Here is a 20,549-nt window from a genome sequence, read left to right on the forward strand (position 1 = left end):
CTCACAGTCCCAGTGATGCCGAACAGGGCTGGACAGCATGAGATATTCAAACAAACTCCTGGGCTGAGAAGGGATCCTCGCAACTTTGAGGATTTATTCATCTCCTCTGTAAAGACATAGTGTTAAATGTCCAGCTGAGATATCTCCAAATCAGTGCTGGTCCCAAAAAACAAAACAAAAAAACAATGATTTAACTTAACTGGCACTGTCAGCTTGTACTGTTTCTTAAAAGCATTGAGTCAACGTTTGAGCTTGTTGATCTGCTATTTTCTGCAAAAGCTTTCCCCACAATACGGATGCTGGTGTGGTTAATGTGCTCATCCTGGTTGATGTTTAGTACAACACGTAGCATTCTGGTGTGCAGTAGCACCCATTCTGCAGAACAGGAGAACAGACGAGGGGTGCCCTGGGCGAATCCATTACTGAGGAGTGAGGTGTAATCAGCACTGATTATCTACACCTGGCCAACTTGACACTGCTCCATGGATGCTGTGCCCTGTTGGCCAGGTGTAGTTAATCAGTGCTTGGTCCCGGGCTCTGCTCACACATTCGAAATGCGTGTTCCATGTCTCTGTTCTGGGGGGAGAGGGGGTCAGAACAGCTCACAATTCATTTTCAATGGGAGTCACGTGGTGTTGACGAAACAGCCATGCTTGATGGCTCATTTCTGCCCCTCTCCCCCCATCAAGCAAGGCTGTTTCATCAAAACCACCTAACTCCCATTGAAAATGAATTGCGAGCAGTTCTGCCCCCCTATCCCCCAGAACAGAGACAAAACATTGTGTTTCAAATGCATGACTGCAGCCTCAGCCTTACTCATCTGCGAAGAGAAAAGCCTGGTCACAAGGCCATAACATCCGTCGGGCCGGAACATCCGTCAGATGTATTTCCCCCCCGGATACGATATTTTCCGATCAATCACAACACTTGTTTCATACACGGAGAATGTAAACAGATTTGTAAAGTGTCAACATCATTTCCTTACGTACATCTGCCAAAATCCTGCTATACTTCCGCCAAATTCCAGCAATGCAATTTAATTTGTTACATCTCATAAAGTGTACACAAGAGTAATATGCTTAGGTTGTAGTTCCTCAACATTGTAGCACCAATAGCAAAAGTGAATAACTAAAAGTAGTAAGGTAACACAATGGAAATTGTACCCAAGGATAACAAGTCTGTGTTATCCTTTTGCCCTTAATGTCTCGTTGTGCCACGTGCTGTTTACATTCCTTTTTTTACTGTACTGATTCACTCTGATCTGCATAAGCATGCAGATATGCTTGTGACATCATGCTTTATCAGACACTGTATGCCCAATGATATGAGTTTCAACTGTTTGCGTGAACTACATTGTAGAACATCATGACATCATGTTCTCTGTGATATCTAACCCTGTTCCTTTCCGTTCCTTTCTATATCTGTTACAAGTGACAACTCATATCCTCCTGCTCATATAAAGTGACCAGTACTATACAGTATATTCTCTATTGCAGTGCCGGATTTACAGGCCCCTGGGCTATAAATCCCCGGGCCCTTTATAGGCCACGCGGAAAGCCCCGTGGGCGTTCGTCACTTCGTTTTGGCTCGAATAATTATGTGGGGGAGCGTCAAAATCACCCAAAATTCCTGTTAAACCGAGGAAGCATCTGTGTCATTTTAGATTTTATAGCGTTGGCTATCAAAAATAGCAGATATACAAGCTCACAGTACGTGCGTCACTTTGTGCCGCGCTGCAAAGCTTGCATTAATATTTTTAAACACAAATCTTCTCCTCTGGAGATCGGGTACCCCCCCTAAGCAGCACAAAACCTTTTCAGATGGGGTTCCGCAGCCAAATACATATCAAGTTGGGGTCCATAGGCATTTGAAGAATCGGTCTCATGGGTTAATAAACTTCGGAACTGGTTGTGTGATACTGTACTGGCGTCATCATGTTCTCCCAGCTCTCCACTCAACTGAACTCATCACTCACCACCACCCGTAATTAAAGGAAAACTCTTAGGACCACATCAAGGGTCCACTAAACATTAAGTATGTGCATTAATCATATCACAGTAGCCTATGAGTTCCACACACTGAATGTTTTTATATTAGCATCCACAGGTTCGTGCACCATCGCCACCAAGTACACTTACAGCCTCACTATATTATGTAACTTCTTTAATGTATAAAATGTAATTTTGTCCCATCGGTATGGTAGTATGTTAATACATTATAACTTATACAATCAGTATGTTAATACAATATAAGGTATACAATTGGAGTGGTGGTATTATGTCTCCCTGCTCTTCTACTGAGACATTTAGATTGTGTCAAAGGTCAGGTCTCACCTAGACACAGTCAGGATCTGACACGAATTTTGACCTGATGGTGAAGATTAAATGTATCCCCCGAGCAAGCAGCTCAATGGTAAAAATGTATACTTGCACAAGGAACCGGGTTCAAATCCAGGGTAGAAGAGGATTGTTACATTGTGCTTTCTCTAGTATGTTGTGCATGAACCGATTCAGGTGATGTACAGTTGAATGTATTTGTGCATTTTGCTTTATAACCATTGCTGTGATACACCAATAATTGACACAGATGTTGCTGAATATCTGGTGCTGTGAGACAAATAAAGCCTATGATTCTGCTTTTTTCGGATAAGTGGATTTTAGGATCTCAGGGCAGCCCCAAAACATGCAAGTCTTGTTTGCCTAAAAGTAAATTGTACTAGCAATGCAGGCCAAAGCCATTGCACAAATACACAACCATCATCGTATGGGAGTAACAAGTCGTCTCTTGTCAGGTGAAAACCAAACTGACAAAACTGTTACTTTTCAGGATTGTATTTCAAAAATAGCAAAAGTAGCAGATCTACAAGATCAAAACCTGTCGATTCGCACTTTGAGCTTGAAAAAACCACAAAAGGTTAAAATATGGAGATGAGAAGTTTCTGGCCGACATCAACGATATGCACACACTGACACATTCTGTGTAACCTTGCTTCGAATAATCCATTTAATTCTTTTTACATATTAGGCTTTATACTGTTGCCTGGAACAGGTTATAGTGGATAAACCCTACAGAATGCTCCATGGGTATACTAACTAAGCCCCTATACTTTTTTCCCCTCGACACCATCTTTGTCGAAAATAACCGATCCAAATCCTCACAACACATCACTTTGAGCAAAACGTTGAGCTTGTAGCTTGTCATTTCTTTTGTGAATGTTCGTTCCGGAAGAGGGATGGGGAACTGGGGTTCATTTGGTTAATTCAATCAAGTTTATACAGCAAGATCAAGGGGTGAAAACATGTGACCAGTATTCCTGATATGAGCAATAATTTCTTATAGAGAATTGAGAACCATGCAGTCAGCAGCACATGGTATAGCCAGTCTATTCTAAGATGTTCTGTTATAGTCTCTATATATAAACTCATGTGGTATTATGTCTACCTGAGGCTACGGGACACCGTTGAAATACTATGCCCCTTAGCTGAACAACGCAATGGTGAAACATCATTCACTGAAAAACTATAATCACAGTTTTGACTGGTGCAGTTATGCTGCTTCAGGGCAATTGTGCATTTGTGTGCCTGTGTGTGTGCGCGCGCGCGTGCGTTTGCGCGAGCACATGTGCATGCATCTTTGTTTGCTCTCTCCCTGTGTGTATGTGTGTTGTTCCTTTTCACCCCTCCACTCTCTCTCTTCTCCCCCACCACACTACTTACTTTACCCCTCGTCTCCACCTACGAGCGGAATGGAGAAGAGGTGAGGGAGTGAGAGACACAGAGAGAGAGAGAGAGAGAGAGAGAGAGAGAGAGAGAGAGAGAGAGAGAGAGAGAGGTAGATGGGTGGTGGTGTGGGGGGTGTATAGAGGGGATAACCGGTCTAGCAGGTAGCGGCCTAGCCCTGTAGCAGCCCAGGCCCTGCTTGCTTGCTGTTGTCACCGTTATATCTGGGACGCATGCGCGCTGGCGTCCGTTTCCTGCTTTTAAAATAAGTACCTGCGTGCCTTTTTTTTCTCTTTCTCCTCCAGCCCACCTCCTGTAGCTCTGTGTGTGTGTGTGTGTGTGGGAGAGAGAGAGCGCGTGCCCCTCTCCCCGTGTGTGCGCGTTGATCAGGCATAGGATACGTTATCTGGCCGTTATATTATTTCCACTCGAAACATTGTAGCCCGCAGAGTAGTAACCAGCTCTCACCTGAGAGCACCGCTCACACCTGTAGCACACACTGCCTACGACGCTAAAGACACACATACGCTACTTCTGGAAACAAGTTAACGGATTTAACAGAAGAGAAAGAAAGAAAGAAAGAAGGACAAGTGGAAACCCTGCGACGTTTGATCGGGTTGAACAGCAAGGTGGAAGGGAGCGAGGAATTGATACCTTCCGTTTCCCCCCTTCTCCTTTCTTTTCTTTTCCTTTCTTTTTTTTGTACCCAAGCAAGGTACATGAGAACGTGTTGCCACTCGCGGTTTATTGTTTGGTTTTTCTTCGAATTTGAGAAGTTCTAGACCTATATATAGCAGGTGTGGATTTTTGGGGAAGAAGACAGTTTTATAAGTTAACTGAATTATTTAGCAGCAGCCACCATGCCGAGAGCCTTTCTGGTGAAGAAGGCGAATATTTCGCCTGGAAAACGGAACTGGAGCGAGCGAGGAGGAGACGTCTACATCCCAGGTGAGTGGGTCTAGTGCAGGTCTAGTGCTGTGCTTGTCAAACTTTTTTTATTTTATTTCCAAGAACCCCCTCACCATATAACTCTGATCAGCGTACAGATTTGCACGCTCTCGGAGTTTGGAAACTCCCGAGGGGTCCCTGGCTGAGTGACCCCACTTTGAGAACCTGCTTGTGTGCTTTGCAGGGGAATGGGCCATTTTGTATAACGGGGCCGCCGCGCTGCGAATAACGGGAAACCAATCTGGGCTGCCTGCGACGAAGTGATCCGTTTATTATCTTTTGACGTTATAGAACTCAGGAGGAATATTAACTTTCAGAGCCTATATATTTATTATGCATGCTATTGATTACCCTAGGCCTACATGTATTTATGTTCAAAGCGGGCCAGTAAGGGTTACACTGTCACTAGGCCACACACTAGCCTACTATAAAAGTTTACAACTGGGTATAGGTCCACCTTGACAGCGTGGTTTGCAGCTACCGACTGGCTAATCTATACAAACTATTAAAAGTAAACAAGTATAGGCCTACAAAGACAACGTATATGACAAGGAGTCTAGGTGGAAAAAATTAAGATTTATTTTATTGTTCTGGTGTGTGTGTGTGTGTGTGTGTGTGTGTGTGTGTGTGTGTGTGCGCGCGCACGCGCGTGTGTGCGTGTTGTGCTATCATAAGGACCCGTTGCTTTTTTCACCTGGCTCATTTCGACCTTCAACCCCAGATTTCAGCTTCTTGCTTCCGCGTGAGAGGAACACAGCCTGGTTTTATAACAGTCAGTCAACAACCACTATATGGAATTGGAATAACGGTCGGCCTAAACACTTCAAATCTTAATCAGGTTCAGGGATGTGTGCAGATGTCATTTGATACAGTCTCACCATGGCTTCTGTTTTTCAAAACCTTTTTGATGTAGGTAGAAGTTTACAGCGGAATTGTTCATTTATGCTTTATCTTTCTTTTTTATTCATATTAGGGTTTTCTTTCTCCATCTCAATCTCATCATCATCATGTGGCATCCATTTTCTGGGCTCACACACAGTAGCTGCAATAGCTACTGTTGTAGCCATATGTGTCATTTTGTCACTGGATGGAATGTGATACAAGGCCGAGGCGTTACAGCTACTAGACTAGGTTCTGACACGGAACACTGGTCAAAGAGAGAGTTTTCATAATCAGTGGTTGTTCTGATTATGCTTTAGTCCTGTTACTAGTAATGATAGCCCCCCCTATCTCTCTCTCTCTCTCTCTCTCTCTCTCTCTCTCTCTCTCTCTCTCTCTCAGAACAATCCCTATTGTTGCCAATGGCAGAGTTTTATTGTTGGGTTCACATTGGTATCAGATAACAGCTAACGGACTACACCCAGTAGTCTCTCTCTCTCTCTCTCTCTCTCTCTCTCTCTCTCTCTCTCTCCCCCCCCTCTTTTCCTTATTTCTTATTTCTCTGTGTTTCTCCCCCACTCTCATCTCATCTCCGTTAACTTCTAATCATTGACTCATACATCCTCTTTGGGCTGTGTGAGCGCTGAAGCAGTAGAGTAGACTAGGCCGAACATGACTTGTTTGAACAATTAGACTTGTGTCCACTAGCCTCTTTTCTATAGCCTACCCACAGAAGAAACCCAAATGCTCATTGGAACATTCCTTATACATGCTTACTTTATATTGACAGATCAAAGGCGTTTTAATATCAGTTTTTCTTATATTTTCAGAGAGATCTCAGTTAGGCCTAGATTACCTTGTGCTTGTAACAGCATAGAATCCGTTCAACGTGAGATCAACAAATATAATGACTTAAAACAGTTGCATACATACAGGTAACATGATAGACCTTGTATTGAACTATTAAACTCTACTCGCCTCTTAAAAAACTGTTAATGTATTCAATCAATCAATCAATCAATAGTAATCTATCAGGCTACATTCAACTTTTGAATGCACACTTATGTTATTGAGTATATTGACAGCTGATGTGAAGGCAGCATTTGGAGGTTGACGGTCGCCACCTTAATCACCATAGCAACGGTCTCTGGCATGTGCCGTTACTTGATGTACCTGCCCAACCTGTGTCTCACACACACACACACACACACACACACACACACACACACACACACACACACACACACACACACACACAGTCACACACACACACAGTCACACACACAAAGTATGATAATGGCTCTCAGACGAAGGTGTGTTAAATAGTTTTATGAACAGTAGGCAGGTTAGTTTATCACGAAGCAAATGGCTTATTTATTTTGACTATAAGCCTGGTTATTATTTTGACATTGTGGTGTGTCTCAATGTTTTACATTATCAATTAATTAATCAATATAATAATACATCAGGTACAATCTTGTGTCATTCTTTACCAAATACCCTTTTGAAATGAATAAATAGCTTATGATATAATCCTGGCCTGGTCTCCAAAACGGCAACAAATGTTTACTGCAATTTAACTTGTTTTTGATATTTTTATATACCATGACCAATCCTCTTATATACATTGCATATTAATGCATATAGTTCACCTACTGTAGCCTATCCTATATAAATATTTTTTTATTTTCTGTGAACAGTAATTTTCATTTTCTCACTTCACAAATTGTGTTATGTTTCAGAATGGTGATACGGAAATGGTTTTATGATTAAACCATTTCCGTATCACCATTAAACTTTAATCCCTTTTAGAAATACATCTTAATCTATTTGTTTGCTTAATTCATTGCCGTCATTTAATAATCGTAGCCCATATTATTTAGTTAAGTATTAGTAACGCCACCCTGGGTTAATGTTTATAGAACAGGAAATATAACGGACCCTTTCGGACACACGAGCGCCCGCCAACTTGTCTTCCCTGGAGTTAAAAGCAAGTCTATTGCATTCATTACACCCTTGGCAAACACACACACGCACACGCACAGTCGCACACACATGCACGCACGCATGCACACACACACATTTGATAAATCTATTTGCTGGTTGTTGACCCTCCTCCAAGCCATCATGACATGTCAAGAATAATGTACTAGAGAGAATGTGGGCTTACTAAATTCAGAGGGAGTAACCCTGTCTCTCTCTCTTCCTCTTTCCACACATTGTTGACCTGCTGTCAAAAATTGTAATGTGTATTGGTGTATTGTTCTAGCCTACAAAAGCGTGCTTTTGCTCAGACCCGCTTGAAATAATGTCCAAGGGAGGTTTTTTTTGCATTGTAAAACATACAAAGCAAAACATAAATAAATAAATGATGAGATGTAATGAAAATGTAGGCCCAGTAGAATTAAGACATGTGTAAACACTAAACAGCTGTCTAACAGTTCTCTCTTTCAACCCATTGTTTATTGGGTGGGATCTTGAAATCAATGAGGCGATTAGGCCCCCCACACACACCTACCTGTCTGGCCGGTCCTCTGTATTGACCGGCTGTGGGCAGAAGGAGTGGTGCGTGAGCTGAGCAAACAACCGGGACCAGATTACAACATGCGTGACACACAATGGCGCGTTATTTCCGCCTTTAAACAATATGAAAAAATTAATAACGACTTTGAACCCGGCATCCATATTTAGAGCATGTCATTATTATAGGTAAAATATTTTACACTTGAAACCTCTATAATAGTAAAGTTTGGCCTGGGGTTGGCATTCTTTTTCCCACTCTACAGTAAACCCCTTTACAGTAAATCTCGTCGCTCTACATTTTTGTTACATCATAGATGCATGCATGCAAAGTTGCAAACTATGTTGAATCCAATTGGTTGAAAATGCCAATAAGCTGCCTTTTTATATAGTTAATTGCAGGCTAAAGTTCATGGCAGCATACACAATTTACTGCAATTAATTTGAACTTGCAGATCGACATCATTGCAGGTCAAATTAAAAGACGTGTGTGAACATTATGTGTAAATTAAAAAGAAAATAACTAAAATAAATGCAGAGTAAAATACATGAATACTGTGGACCTCCTTCAAACTTGATCACCAAAAATAGCAGATCTACAAGCTCATAGCAGATCGACATCATTGCAGGTCAAATTAAAAGACGTGTGTCTACATGATCTGCTACGAGCTTGTAGGTCTGCTATTTTTGAAAAATCGTGAAAATATTTATTTCAGAAAACTGGCGGATTTAGAAGATTTTCTTTTAATTTCGAGGTCACTCCTGAATGGGTTAAGCCTGATTCATACTTTGTTGCACGTTGGTGTTGCATGCCGTAAATAGTAGATATAGTTATAGAACGGGACATTTGTAACCCGTTGTGAGCTTGTAGATCTGCAATTTACTGAGCATGAGCACAACATACCTGCGGCTTTAGTTGCATATACGGTAGCCTGCATAGTAGTGTTGATTTTGACAGGAAAATTAGATTTAGTTTTAGTCATAGTCTGTTGAATTAATATTCCATTTAGTTTTAGTTATATTTGAGTCATCATCATATTTTAGTTTGTCTTTTGGTCGACTAAATATCATACGATCTTTTTAAATTAAATCTACAGATGATTTTGTTGACAAAAAATTATTTTGGAAGGCCTTGATGGCATCATATTCATAATGCCTGATTTCACACTTGGTTGCATGGTGAAAATAGCCGATCTATAAGCTCACAAGCTTTCAGGCTATTTTCAGAGCGCAACCAACCACAAAATGACTTGGCTTTTAGTTCTACTGGATCTGTTCTCGACTACTCCCTCCCTATAATTGTAGTTGTATTTGTTGACGAAAGTGTCAATATATTTAGTCTTATTTTTAGTCATCATAGCTTAGTTTTCATCATTTCATCATCACCGTTTAGTTTTCGTCAGTGAAAAAAGGTAATCGACAAAAAAGAAAATCTTCGTAGTGACGAAATCAACAATGCTGCACAGGTCTCTCATACTGTCTCATCTCTGTCTCTCTGTCTCTCTCTGTCTCTCTCTGTCTCTCTGTCTCTCTCCCTCCCTCTCTCTCTCTCTCTCTCTCTCTCTCTCTCCCGTTAATTCAACAAACTATACTTCTGTATACCTATTTAGTGTCCAGATATGGTCCTGTGCATCTGACCCGTTATGGGGCCTCAGTGTTCATTTGCATGCTCATTTGCGTTCCTATCCGGCTGAGGCTCCTCGCCCAGAGGCCACAAGACTGTACAGATTCGTTGTCTCTTGAGTGACACATAGTCATAGCCTACAGTTAAGGCTTGAGTGGTGGCACACACACACACACACGCACGCACGCACCCACACACACACACACACACACACACACACACACACACACACACACACACACACACACACACACACACACACACACACACAGCCCTGCGGAGGTGTATTGTTTGAGGAAGACGCAGGGCTTGTGCCACAAGCTTGTCTGGTCTGACAAGTCTGGCTTGTGTGTCTGTGTGTGTGTATGTGTGCGTGCGTGTGTGAGAGCGAGCAACCTTTTGTTTTTGGCAATTGCACTATAAGCATTAAGCACACACGCACGCAATATTGAAGCCTGCGTGTTTGCTAATTAACAGATTGTGTAAATATGGACCGGGCACGCATGCTGCGATTGAGACATTTAAAACGTCTAGGCTTAATCTCTATGTACCTCTCTCTCATTTGCTCTTTTTACGCCATGGCTCTATTAGGCGAGCCATCTAGAAGAGGGTCTGTGAGTGTGTGTGTGTGTGTGTGTGTGTGTGTGTGTTTGTCCGAGGGTTAATCCTGCTGGACCATTCAGCACTGCATTTCTTGTCACATTGCCAAACGAGTACCTCCCTGCATTTGTTTCACTTTAGTTTTATATATATATATTTTGAAATCTTCCCAAGGCTGAAACCTTGCCCAAATAATATGGAGAAACCCCATATGTCCAAAACTGTTACTTTTCAGGATTCAAATTAAAAAATGGCTAAATATGTACCAGCTTGAAACGCAGTGCAAAATGACGTGTTTAAAAAAAGTTAGAATATGGAGATAAGAGGTTTCTGCCCGACAGCATAGATCATAAAGTTGACGCATGTTTAGGGGTGCAGTTAACGGTTCATCTAATCAATTTAATTTATTATTTAGAAAAATGCAATGATTTTATCAAAGGGATCTAGTTGTTGATCCCTATTTTGTCCCTATGTCTTATGTTTTCAAAAACACCTTTTGATTATTTGATAAATTAATGAAGTATCAAAGTATCTAAGAAAATAATTGATGGTTGGTTGCAGCTGTAGGTGCCATGCAGCTGTTGGACCCCATTTTATTTCTTTCTTTCTCTCGTTCTGTCATGCTTGTTCTCTCCCACCGTTTTTGAAGTGGTTTGCTATCATTTCCCAGACGGCAAGACCACACACCTACACATTGAGTCTTCAATTTATATTTATATTAATTTGGAATAAACAGAATCACGTACCACTCTCCTCTATCTGAAGTATTGCAAATATCTTTTATAGTTAGTAGGTCTCTAAATGTTGGTACTCCATCCTAAAAAAGTGTCTATAGGTTCTATCAGATGGGTAGCGATAAACGTGCCTAGTAATTCATTTTCAATGAGAGGCCTGCGTTTTTGTGTACGCAGAGAGAAGTTGAGGGCCTGTGAAATTGACTAGACCTGGATTGTGTTGAGCTTTTGTTTTTACGCAGCACGAGTCGCGCCCCTCATGAGCAGACCTGACGTTGATACAGCAGGCAACAACCACTGCGTCACACGCTCCCCATCTGAAGATGTCATTTCTCTCCCCAGTGTCCATCTTCCCTCCGTCCTTCCTAATGATGGGAGCTGAGGCCACGCCTGCCGAGAGCACGCCGCTTTGCCTCACCAAGCACGCACACTTTGTGTCCGACAGCAACGCGCACCCCGAGCTGCCGTCCTGCACCGTGCTGGGGCGACCCCCCAGCCCCTCGCTGCTGTCAGAGGAGCGGTCGGAGATCAGGAGGAGGCCACAGGGTGGCTCCACTTACGTCCGTTCCAAAATCAAGGTGAAGTCCCTCTCTCCACATGCCATTGCAGGTTGGGGTTTGATGCAGGGGCGGATAAATCCGTCACGGACTGAAATTTAGAATAGAGCGTATGCGTGAGTGAGTGGTGAAATCGAGTGGAAAAGCGAATTATACGTTGTTTAATGCAGTCAGATAGGACTTTTCTGTGTGGATGTATGGGCTGTCAATGCCAGAAAGTAGTTTTTTGTCACCTATAGACGTTCCCGCAAAACTTCCGGGTATGATGACGACGTCACGCGCATACCCGCATAGTGCATACCCTCTATATCCAAAAATCGCTATGATAAGCTTTTATCATGCCTCCAGTGATAATGGAGAGATGAAAACTCATTATTATAGAGTTCAATAAACACCTCTCTTGTAAGGCGCTCTGGACAAGAGCGTCTGCTAAATGCCCAAATTGTAATTGTTTCATTTCCGTTTGTAGCTCACGCTCTCCTTTCTTTTTCCTATCCCTCTCTTCTCACAGGTAACTACTGGTGAGTTACCTGTAATCTCCGCTCTTCCTCCTCCTCCCCCTCCTCCTGCTCCTCTTCCCCTGTTTCTTCCCGTGTTCCCTGCCGAACCGTGCTCCGTCCAGGACGTCTCTATGACTTCCGTCTCCCCGGCGACCACCACCACCAGCACCCCTGACACCACCCTGGCAGTGGTCGCCCCGGCAACAAGGTCGGCGGGAGGTCAGAGTTTATATTCATGCCAGGTATGTTCTAAAGTTGAGACATTAAGAGGGAACAGCATTTATTTTTGAAGTGTGGGTCAGATGACCCACAGGGGTGCTCCTTGAAAAAGGGTTATTATAGCATTAAAACCAGTTTGACCAATTTATACTTAATAGCAGATCTACAAGCTCACAATGCAATGCATCGCGACGTGTCATATTTTCTAAATGAATGTGACATTTCTTAAAATCTTTTTGAAAAGAATTTCACAAATCTTCTCTTATAGTCCTTGGCACCAAAAGCTTTTCAGATGGTGGTCCGTGGCCAAAATACACTCACTATCCGTTTGACATGTAAATGTCATGTTAGTTGATTTTGATGATTCAAATTCAGGTGTCACCATAGCGCGGACATCCAAGTACCTTTGATAATGGGTGCTGCACCAGTCCATTGTGCAGTACCCAGTGACGATTAATTTGAAAAGCTGAAGTTTAAAAAATGCTAACCTGATTCTGTCTGTTTCCGTGTGTGCGTGTAGATTTGTGACAAAACGTTCCAGTACCAGAGGATGCTGAACAGACATGTTAAGTGCCACAACGACACAAAGAAGCACCTCTGCACCTTCTGTGGGAAAGGATTCAACGACACCTTTGACCTCAAGAGACACGTGCGCACACACACTGGTGAGAACACACGCACACGTGCACGCACACACACACACACACACACACACACACACACACACACACACACACACACACACACACACACACACACACACACACACACAAACAAAACAGACGCAACAAATTGTGTCAGAGTAGTTACTATTGTACTCAAATCTGTGATGGCTAGTCTTAGGGCTGTTATGATTTCAAGTTGACGATTAATTGTCACAATAATTTCGAGTAACGATTGAATTGTGTTTTTTGCATTTAACATTAGAACATTACAATTTGCATTTCTGTTTGCCTTTTAGGCTTCGTATGACAAATAACTCAAATATACAAAGAAATCACAGACACATTTAAACACTTTACAAAATAGCGGAAATAGTTGTTCAAATAGGTGATCAGCTATTGTCACTTTGGGACGTGTTGTAAGCTTGTAGATCTGCTACTTCTTTTTCTCTTTATATTTTTTGTGTATGGACATTTTTCAACATGGAAACGATTGACGATTATGCAAAAATAATTGCGATTATCTCTAATAATTGCAATTAGGCAATTATAATAAAAATTGTGACAGTCCTAGCCACTAGACAGTCTATGACGTCAGTCATGTCCGTATTTGGGAATAAAACCAAGCCGATGTCAGACCCATCATGTCTTGTCATTGTGTGTACAGAATGTACTTATAAGGCATGCGTGCGTTTGTAGTGCACATATGCACATGCACTAGGGGTTGATGCATACATACAGGCATGCATAAAAGGCGTTCTATCAACACAATACGCTCACTGCTGCACTAGTAACGGAACCAGCATGGAGTTGAATGACGCTAACCTTCAAACCCTCACCGAGTTCATGAGGAAAACGTTGAACGCAGACCCAACAGTACGACGTCCAGCTGAGAGGTTTCTAGAGTCCGTTGAGGGAAACCAGAACTATCCTGTATTACTTCTCGCCTTATTGGAGACATCCCAGGAAAGTGTGATCCGGGTCTGTGCCGCAGTGACGTTCAAGAACTACATCAAGAGGAACTGGCGTATAGTTGTCGATGGACCGAATAAAATCTCAGATCTGGACCGAACGACAATCAAAGCCAAAATTGTAAACCTGATGTTGAGCAGCCCGGAACAGATTCAAAGACAGCTTAGTGATGCCGTCAGCATCATTGGAAGAGATGATTTCCCCCAAAAATGGCCCGATCTTCTAACCGAAATGGTGAACCGCTTCCAAAGTGGCGACTTCCATATCATCAATGGAGTGCTCCGGACAGCCCACTCCCTCTTCAAGAGATATCGGCACGAGGAGAAGTCAAATGACCTTTGGTTGCAGATCAAGCTGGTGCTGGACACGTTTGCGCAACCTCTCACAGAACTGTTCAATGCCACCATTGAGTTGTGTCAGACTCACGCTACAGACGCCAAAGCCTTGAAGGTCCTTTTCTCCTTGCTCACGCTGATCTCAAAGGTCTTCTATAGTCTCAACGTTCAGGACCTCCCCGAGTTCTTTGAAGACAACATGGAGATTTGGATGTCTAATTTTCATGACCTGCTGTTGGTGGACAACAAGCTTTTACGTATAGACAACGAGGAGGAAGCTGGCCTCCTAGAACTGTTGAAATCTCAGGTCTGCGACAACGCCACTCTGTACGCTCAGAAGTACGATAAGGAATTTGAACCATATTTGCCTCGCTTCGTCACTGCCATCTGGAACCTTCTGGTGTCCACTGGACAGGAGGTTAAGTTTGACCTGCTTGTAAGCAACGCCATCCAGTTCTTGATATCTGTGTGTGAAAAGCGCAAGGATTTGTTTCAGGACCAGAACATACTCACTAGCATTTGTGAGAAAGTCATCGTGCCCAACATGGAGCTCAGAAGTGCCGATGAGGAGGCATTTGAGAACAACGCTGAGGAATACATCCGAAGGGACCTTGAAGGATCCGACTTGTATACGCGCCGCAAATCTGCATGTGACCTGGTACAACGCCTGTGTATGTTGTTTGAAGGCCCCGTCACAGAGATTCTATCTGGCTACGTGAACTCCATGTTGGGGAAGTTTGCCAAGAACCCCGGAGTAAACTGGAAGCACAAAGACACTGCCATCTGTCTGGTCACATCTCTTGCGTCTAAAGCGCAGACTCAAAGGCATGGAATAACACAAGCAAATGAGTTGGTGAATCACACAGAGTTCTTCGTCAACCACATTCTGACAGACCTCAAGTCCCCTAATGTCAACGAGTTCCCAGTGCTGAAGACGGATGCCATCAAGTACATCCGGATGTTCAGAAGTCAGTTACCTAAAGATCACCTGCTCCAGGCTATTCCTCTACTAGTAGCTCACCTGCAGGCAGAGAGCCCAGTGCAGCACACTCATGCTGCACATGCCTTGGAGACGCTGTTTGCTATGAGAGGGCCAAACAACTCTACACTTATCATGGCAGCAGAGATGGCACCCTTCACTGAACAGCTGCTCAACAACTTGTTCAAGTCCCTAGCTCATCCCGACTCCTCCGAAAATGAATATGTCATGAAGGCTATCATGCGCACCTTCTCCCTTCTGCAAGAGGCGATTGTTCCCTACATTCCCACACTGATTGGTCAGCTCACCCAAAAGCTCAGTGTAGTCAGCAAGAATCCCAGCAAGCCGAACTTTAACCACTCCTTGTTCGAAGCCCTGTGCCTGTCCATCCAGATCACCTGCAAGGCCAACCCCACCACTGTCAACAGCTTTGAGGAGGCTCTCTTCCCTGTCTTTGCCGAGATCCTTCAGAGTGACGTCCAGGAATTCGTTCCGTACGTGTTCCAGGTGATGTCCCTGCTCCTGGAGATCCACGACGACTCCATCCCTTCCTCCTACATAGCCCTGTTCCCCCATTTGCTGCAGCCTGTGTTGTGGGAGAGCTCGGGAAACATCCCCCCTCTGGTACGCCTGCTCCAGGCCTACCTAGAGAAGGGCGGAGACAACATTGCCAGCTCTGCGCCAGATAAAATCCCTGCCTTGTTGGGGATCTTCCAGAAGCTTATTACCTCCAAGGTCAACGACCAGCAAGGTTTTTGCCTTCTTAAAAGCATTGTAGAGCACATGCCTCCCAAATCCATTACTCAGTACCGGGAACAGATCTTCGGTTTGCTCTTCCAGAGGCTCCAGAATTCCAAAACCACTCAATTCATCAAGAGTTTTTTGGTGTTCATCAATCTCTATGTAGTCAAATATGGAGCAGTTGCTCTTCAGGAGGTTTTCGACAGTATTCGGCCACAAATGTTTGGCACGGTGTTGGAGAAAATAGTCATCCCCGAGGTCCAGAAGGTGTCTGGCACCGTGGACAAGATGATCTGTGCTGTTGGCATCACCAAAGTCCTCACCGAATGCCCGGCCATGATGGACACAGAATACACCAAGCTCTGGACCCCCCTGCTTCAGGCTCTCATCGGCCTCTTTGAGTTGCCAGAGGACAACAGCGTCCCATTGGACGAGCACACCTTCGACACAGAGGACACACCAGGTTACCAGACCGCTTTCTCACCGCTGGCCTTTGCCGGGAAGAAGAAACATGATCACATTGCTGTTGGCAACCCTAAGATCCTTCTCGCCCAATCCCTCCACAAGCTCTCTACCGCGTGTCCGGGACGGGTTCCATCAATGCTGAGCACCAATATGGATGCAGAGGCCCTCCATTACCTGCAGGGTTACCTACAGGCAGCAACAGTGCAGTTGGTTTAAAGTTAATAAGAATACATTCCACCAAAGTATAGCCCTGCTTTGACAAGAAGGACTTAAGACTTTGGTTTGACTCACTGCAGACAGCATAACATGGGGATGATGGTCCTTTTCATCATTTCTTTTCATATTTTTTTTTACAAGCAGGTGAAATCAGTGTGGCTGCCATGTGGATCTCGGATGTCATGTTAATGACATCATGCTGATTATGTCAGTCTTGTCCAAATATGAGGGACAATCAGGCAAAGACATTTCAATGCAAATTAACAAAATGCAAAGGATTTACTTCTTTGGAAGCATTCAAAGAAACGAAATGACTACATTGAATTGAATGTATGTTTGAGCAGTGCTACCTATGCACAGCTGTGTTTGTTTGTATGAGCCGTATTTGTAGAATGGAATGTGATGATTTGATTGGTTGAGCACGTAATGTGATGTATGATGATAAGATCACCCCTCACTTCACACAAGTGTGATTTTTTAGGGGCGCCCCTCCTATATCCAGCTTTTGGTGTCTGTCCACAAAGTTTGTCCTACACAAACGGAATGAATGGACAATTTTACGTTATTATTGTCTGAGCAAATAGACATAATGTCTATTAAATGTACAATAAATTACATTCAGCCATTACAACCCTCTGTTGTACAAGACTTAGCAATCATGTAGTAGTTTGAGAAATTGTAATACATGGCTGCCTGCAAAACAAAAACAAGCACATGTTAATAATTGTGGCTGTTAGCTTCATTCTGAAGTTTTATCATGCTGCCAAAATTCACAATTTGTTTTTTTTGTGTAGGTATAAAGCTCTGCGGATTTATTGATGTTGATGGTTGATGTTTCTGCGTTATTTAATTGCTTGCTGTGACGTGAAGTATCATATTTTTTGCTCGCTTTGTATCAAAGTGACCCGTCTTCATTTGTTTCTGTATTTCATATCAAACAAACAAGAGAAATTACTGGTGGTAAAGCTGACAGCGCATGATCGAACACAAGATTTATTGTAATGTATCCCAAGCAATTACATGTAATTGTATGGTCCCCAGCAAAATATGTATATGTTCAGCGTCAAAATTTTTACCACTTTATCCATGTATATGTTAATTGGCTATAAAAAAAGACCAGATCTAGTGCAAGCTCACAGCGTGTCACTTTGTGCTGCTCTGTGAGCTTGTACATCTACTATTTTTGACAAACAATTGAAAAATATCGAGTGAATATGAATTCTATTTTAAACACGGATATTCAGATAGGGTTCCGTGGCCAAATACATAATAGATTTGGGGATCCTTGATATGAAAAAGGTTGAGGAATAAAGCAACAACTGCCCAAATCTAATTCTAACCCTTCCCCCCCCTTCTCTGTGTTTGACAGGAGTCCGTCCCTACAAGTGCAGTCTGTGCGACAAGGCCTTCACCCAGCGCTGCTCGCTGGAGTCGCACATGAAGAAGATCCACGGCGTCACGCAGAAGTACGCCTACAAGGAGCGCCGCAACAAGCTCTACGTCTGCGAGGAGTGCGGCCACACCGTCCCGAGCCAGGACGTGCTGCTGGTCCACCTGCAGACCCTTCACCCCGGCAGCCCCTTCCTCAAGGGGAAGACCGCCAGGAAGACAGGAGGAGGAGGAGGCAGGGGAGCAGAAAGAGGAGGAGGTGGTGATGATGATGGAGAGGAAGGAGGGATGGGAGGTGAAGGGTCCGGGCCGGGATCACCGCAGGGTGACGATAGTGATGATACGACAGGTTCTGGAGGACAGTAGGGAGGGATGTGGATGGATGGATGGATGGATGGAGTCGAGACTTTAAATAAAAAAGCCTGTCAAATAGACTCGACAAAATTATCAAGATGTGCTAGAAGTACGATGAATGTATCATGCACACATATTTGAGTGTGTTTGTGTCTGCATTGATGGATACATCAAGAAAGTATGGATGGATTGGATGTATGGTTGGACATGATGTACTGTCATATACCTCATAGGAAACACTACGGCCAAGTTGGAGATTGATTTATTCGTGAGATTATATGTGATATTATTATTATTACTCGTAGTCACTCCACTGTAGAAAATGCCTGACAATCGGAACATAGGGTTCCTCTATTTCTGGTAATTCTATTTTCGTGTAATTGTGTTTTGTGTAAATATTTCCAACAGGGTTTTCTGTATAGCGAGAGAAGTTTTTTTTCTTCTATGAAACATTAAAGGGAGTAATATATATATATATATACACTGGAGAATGTATTTTGTAATCTATTATACCGTGTGGGTTCATGGTGTACTGTACTTTTATTTGGAAGAATATAACAGCTTTATTGTATGTTTTTGTTCTTACATTAGCAACTCAAAATGTAAAATGCAGAAAAGTAATTTCCTCCTGGGGGTCAAATATAGGCGTAAGATGTTATTAAATGCTAATTGGTCTGCTATCCACTTCTATATCCACATTGCTTTTGGCGAGACTGGATGCAGTTTTCCAAGTAATTCTCACCATTTAACCACTGTCACACAATTCAAAGCATCCAAACTCGCCATTGCATTGTGGGAAGGCCTGGAGTCAGCACGGTGTGAACCCAGTCTTCTACCATTGGTCACTGAGTGGCTCGTTAACCACCTGGCCCTATTTCAAGAGTAATAAAATAAGCTAAATCCAATTTACAAGCTCACAACGTGTCCCATCATGACACGTTAGCTTGCAGGATCGACTATTTTTTGAAGATTTCTGGCAGTTTGTGAACACTTTTGAACATTTACGCCTATAATGAAATGCCCCAAAAAAAGGAATGCCAGGTTGAAAGTCGTTAAGTGCCTTGCTCTAGGTTGCACATATTATGACTACTTTACAATGTTCAAAGCTCTTTATTATTGCTTTATTATTTCTTTATACAGTTGCTTTACTATAGGGAAGAATTCGCCCCTAAAATGACTTTTTTCCATCGATTACTCACCCCGGGGAAACTTGAATTCATGGATATGTAATTTTTCTTTGTTTTCTTTTGTTTTTATCTCATTCCTAAGCCAATAATTTGATGACCACCAATGGTTCCCTATGGAGACACAAAGGAGACTCTCTCATCTCTTGCACATTACGGGTCACAGTCTTGACTGTGTGAGACAGAGTAACTTTAGAGGCCAGTAATGTTTACATGACTGTACCATTATACTGGCAAAGTGGACTATTTTGTGTTTGAATATACTTTCTTTATTTGTCAGTGCTGCACAGTAGGCTATGCTCTGCTGTGCACTTCTTTATTTGAACAGAAGTAGGCCTATATGTGCAAGAGTTGGGGAAATGAATTCAATTCCCCACTTGGAAATCGAGTTCAACTGTTATGTTTCATGCCTAGGTGAATTGGTGAGAGTGAACACATGCCTGTAATATGTTGTTTTGACATTTTGAATAGTGGACATTTGTATGGAATTGATTCTCACACTACTGAGTCTACTTGGTAACTGATAAAGCACTACAGAATGTCAAATATACTACTTACTGTATCTGTCAGAGATTTATGCAGTTTTTTTTTTCAACTCTTGAGAAGTTGACATATTTTTGCAGAATGCTGCCATTGTTTTTGTTTTGGCTCTGTAACCTTTGTGCATATGGGAATTTTGTATTATGTAAATATGTTCTTTGTAATTTCACCTTCTCTCATTTGTTATTAGGTGGATATCTCAAAGTGCCTTTCTCTTATCTTCCTTTATACACATATCAGAGATTTTTGTTCCATATTTGCCAGTTTACATTCCTGCTGAAGGCAAGATTATCCAATATGAGCACATGTGGAGGGGTGGCAGGTACTTTTGTTCCTATTCTATTGTAAAAGTTGTGATGGCTGGAAAATTTGACTACTTTGATACTTTTGGTACCTTTTTGAGCTAGGGCCA

At 42.7% G+C, this 20,549-nt stretch overlaps 2 protein-coding genes across 2 annotated transcripts; both read left to right on the top strand.

Moving 5' to 3' along the window:
* Window positions 1-4,133: 4,133 nt before the first annotated feature.
* ovol1a (ovo-like zinc finger 1a) lies at window positions 4,134-18,886 on the top strand. Its single transcript, XM_083788800.1, has 5 exons — window positions 4,134-4,667; window positions 11,367-11,602; window positions 12,093-12,323; window positions 12,821-12,965; window positions 18,040-18,886. The coding sequence occupies exons 1-5, from the start codon at window positions 4,580-4,582 to the stop codon at window positions 18,423-18,425; spliced, it is 1,086 nt and encodes a 361-aa protein (XP_083644926.1). The 5' UTR covers window positions 4,134-4,579; the 3' UTR covers window positions 18,426-18,886.
* LOC310875527 (exportin-2-like) lies at window positions 13,767-16,670 on the top strand (the record flags this gene model as incomplete). The annotated part of the gene is made up of 1 exon (XM_083788799.1): window positions 13,767-16,670. The coding sequence occupies one exon, from the start codon at window positions 13,767-13,769 to the stop codon at window positions 16,668-16,670; it is 2,904 nt and encodes a 967-aa protein (XP_083644925.1).
* Window positions 18,887-20,549: the final 1,663 nt, after the last annotated feature.

Source organism: Protomyctophum parallelum (assembly GCF_964188405.1).
Source record: "Protomyctophum parallelum genome assembly, chromosome: 18".
NCBI lineage: Eukaryota > Metazoa > Chordata > Actinopteri > Myctophiformes > Myctophidae > Protomyctophum > Protomyctophum parallelum.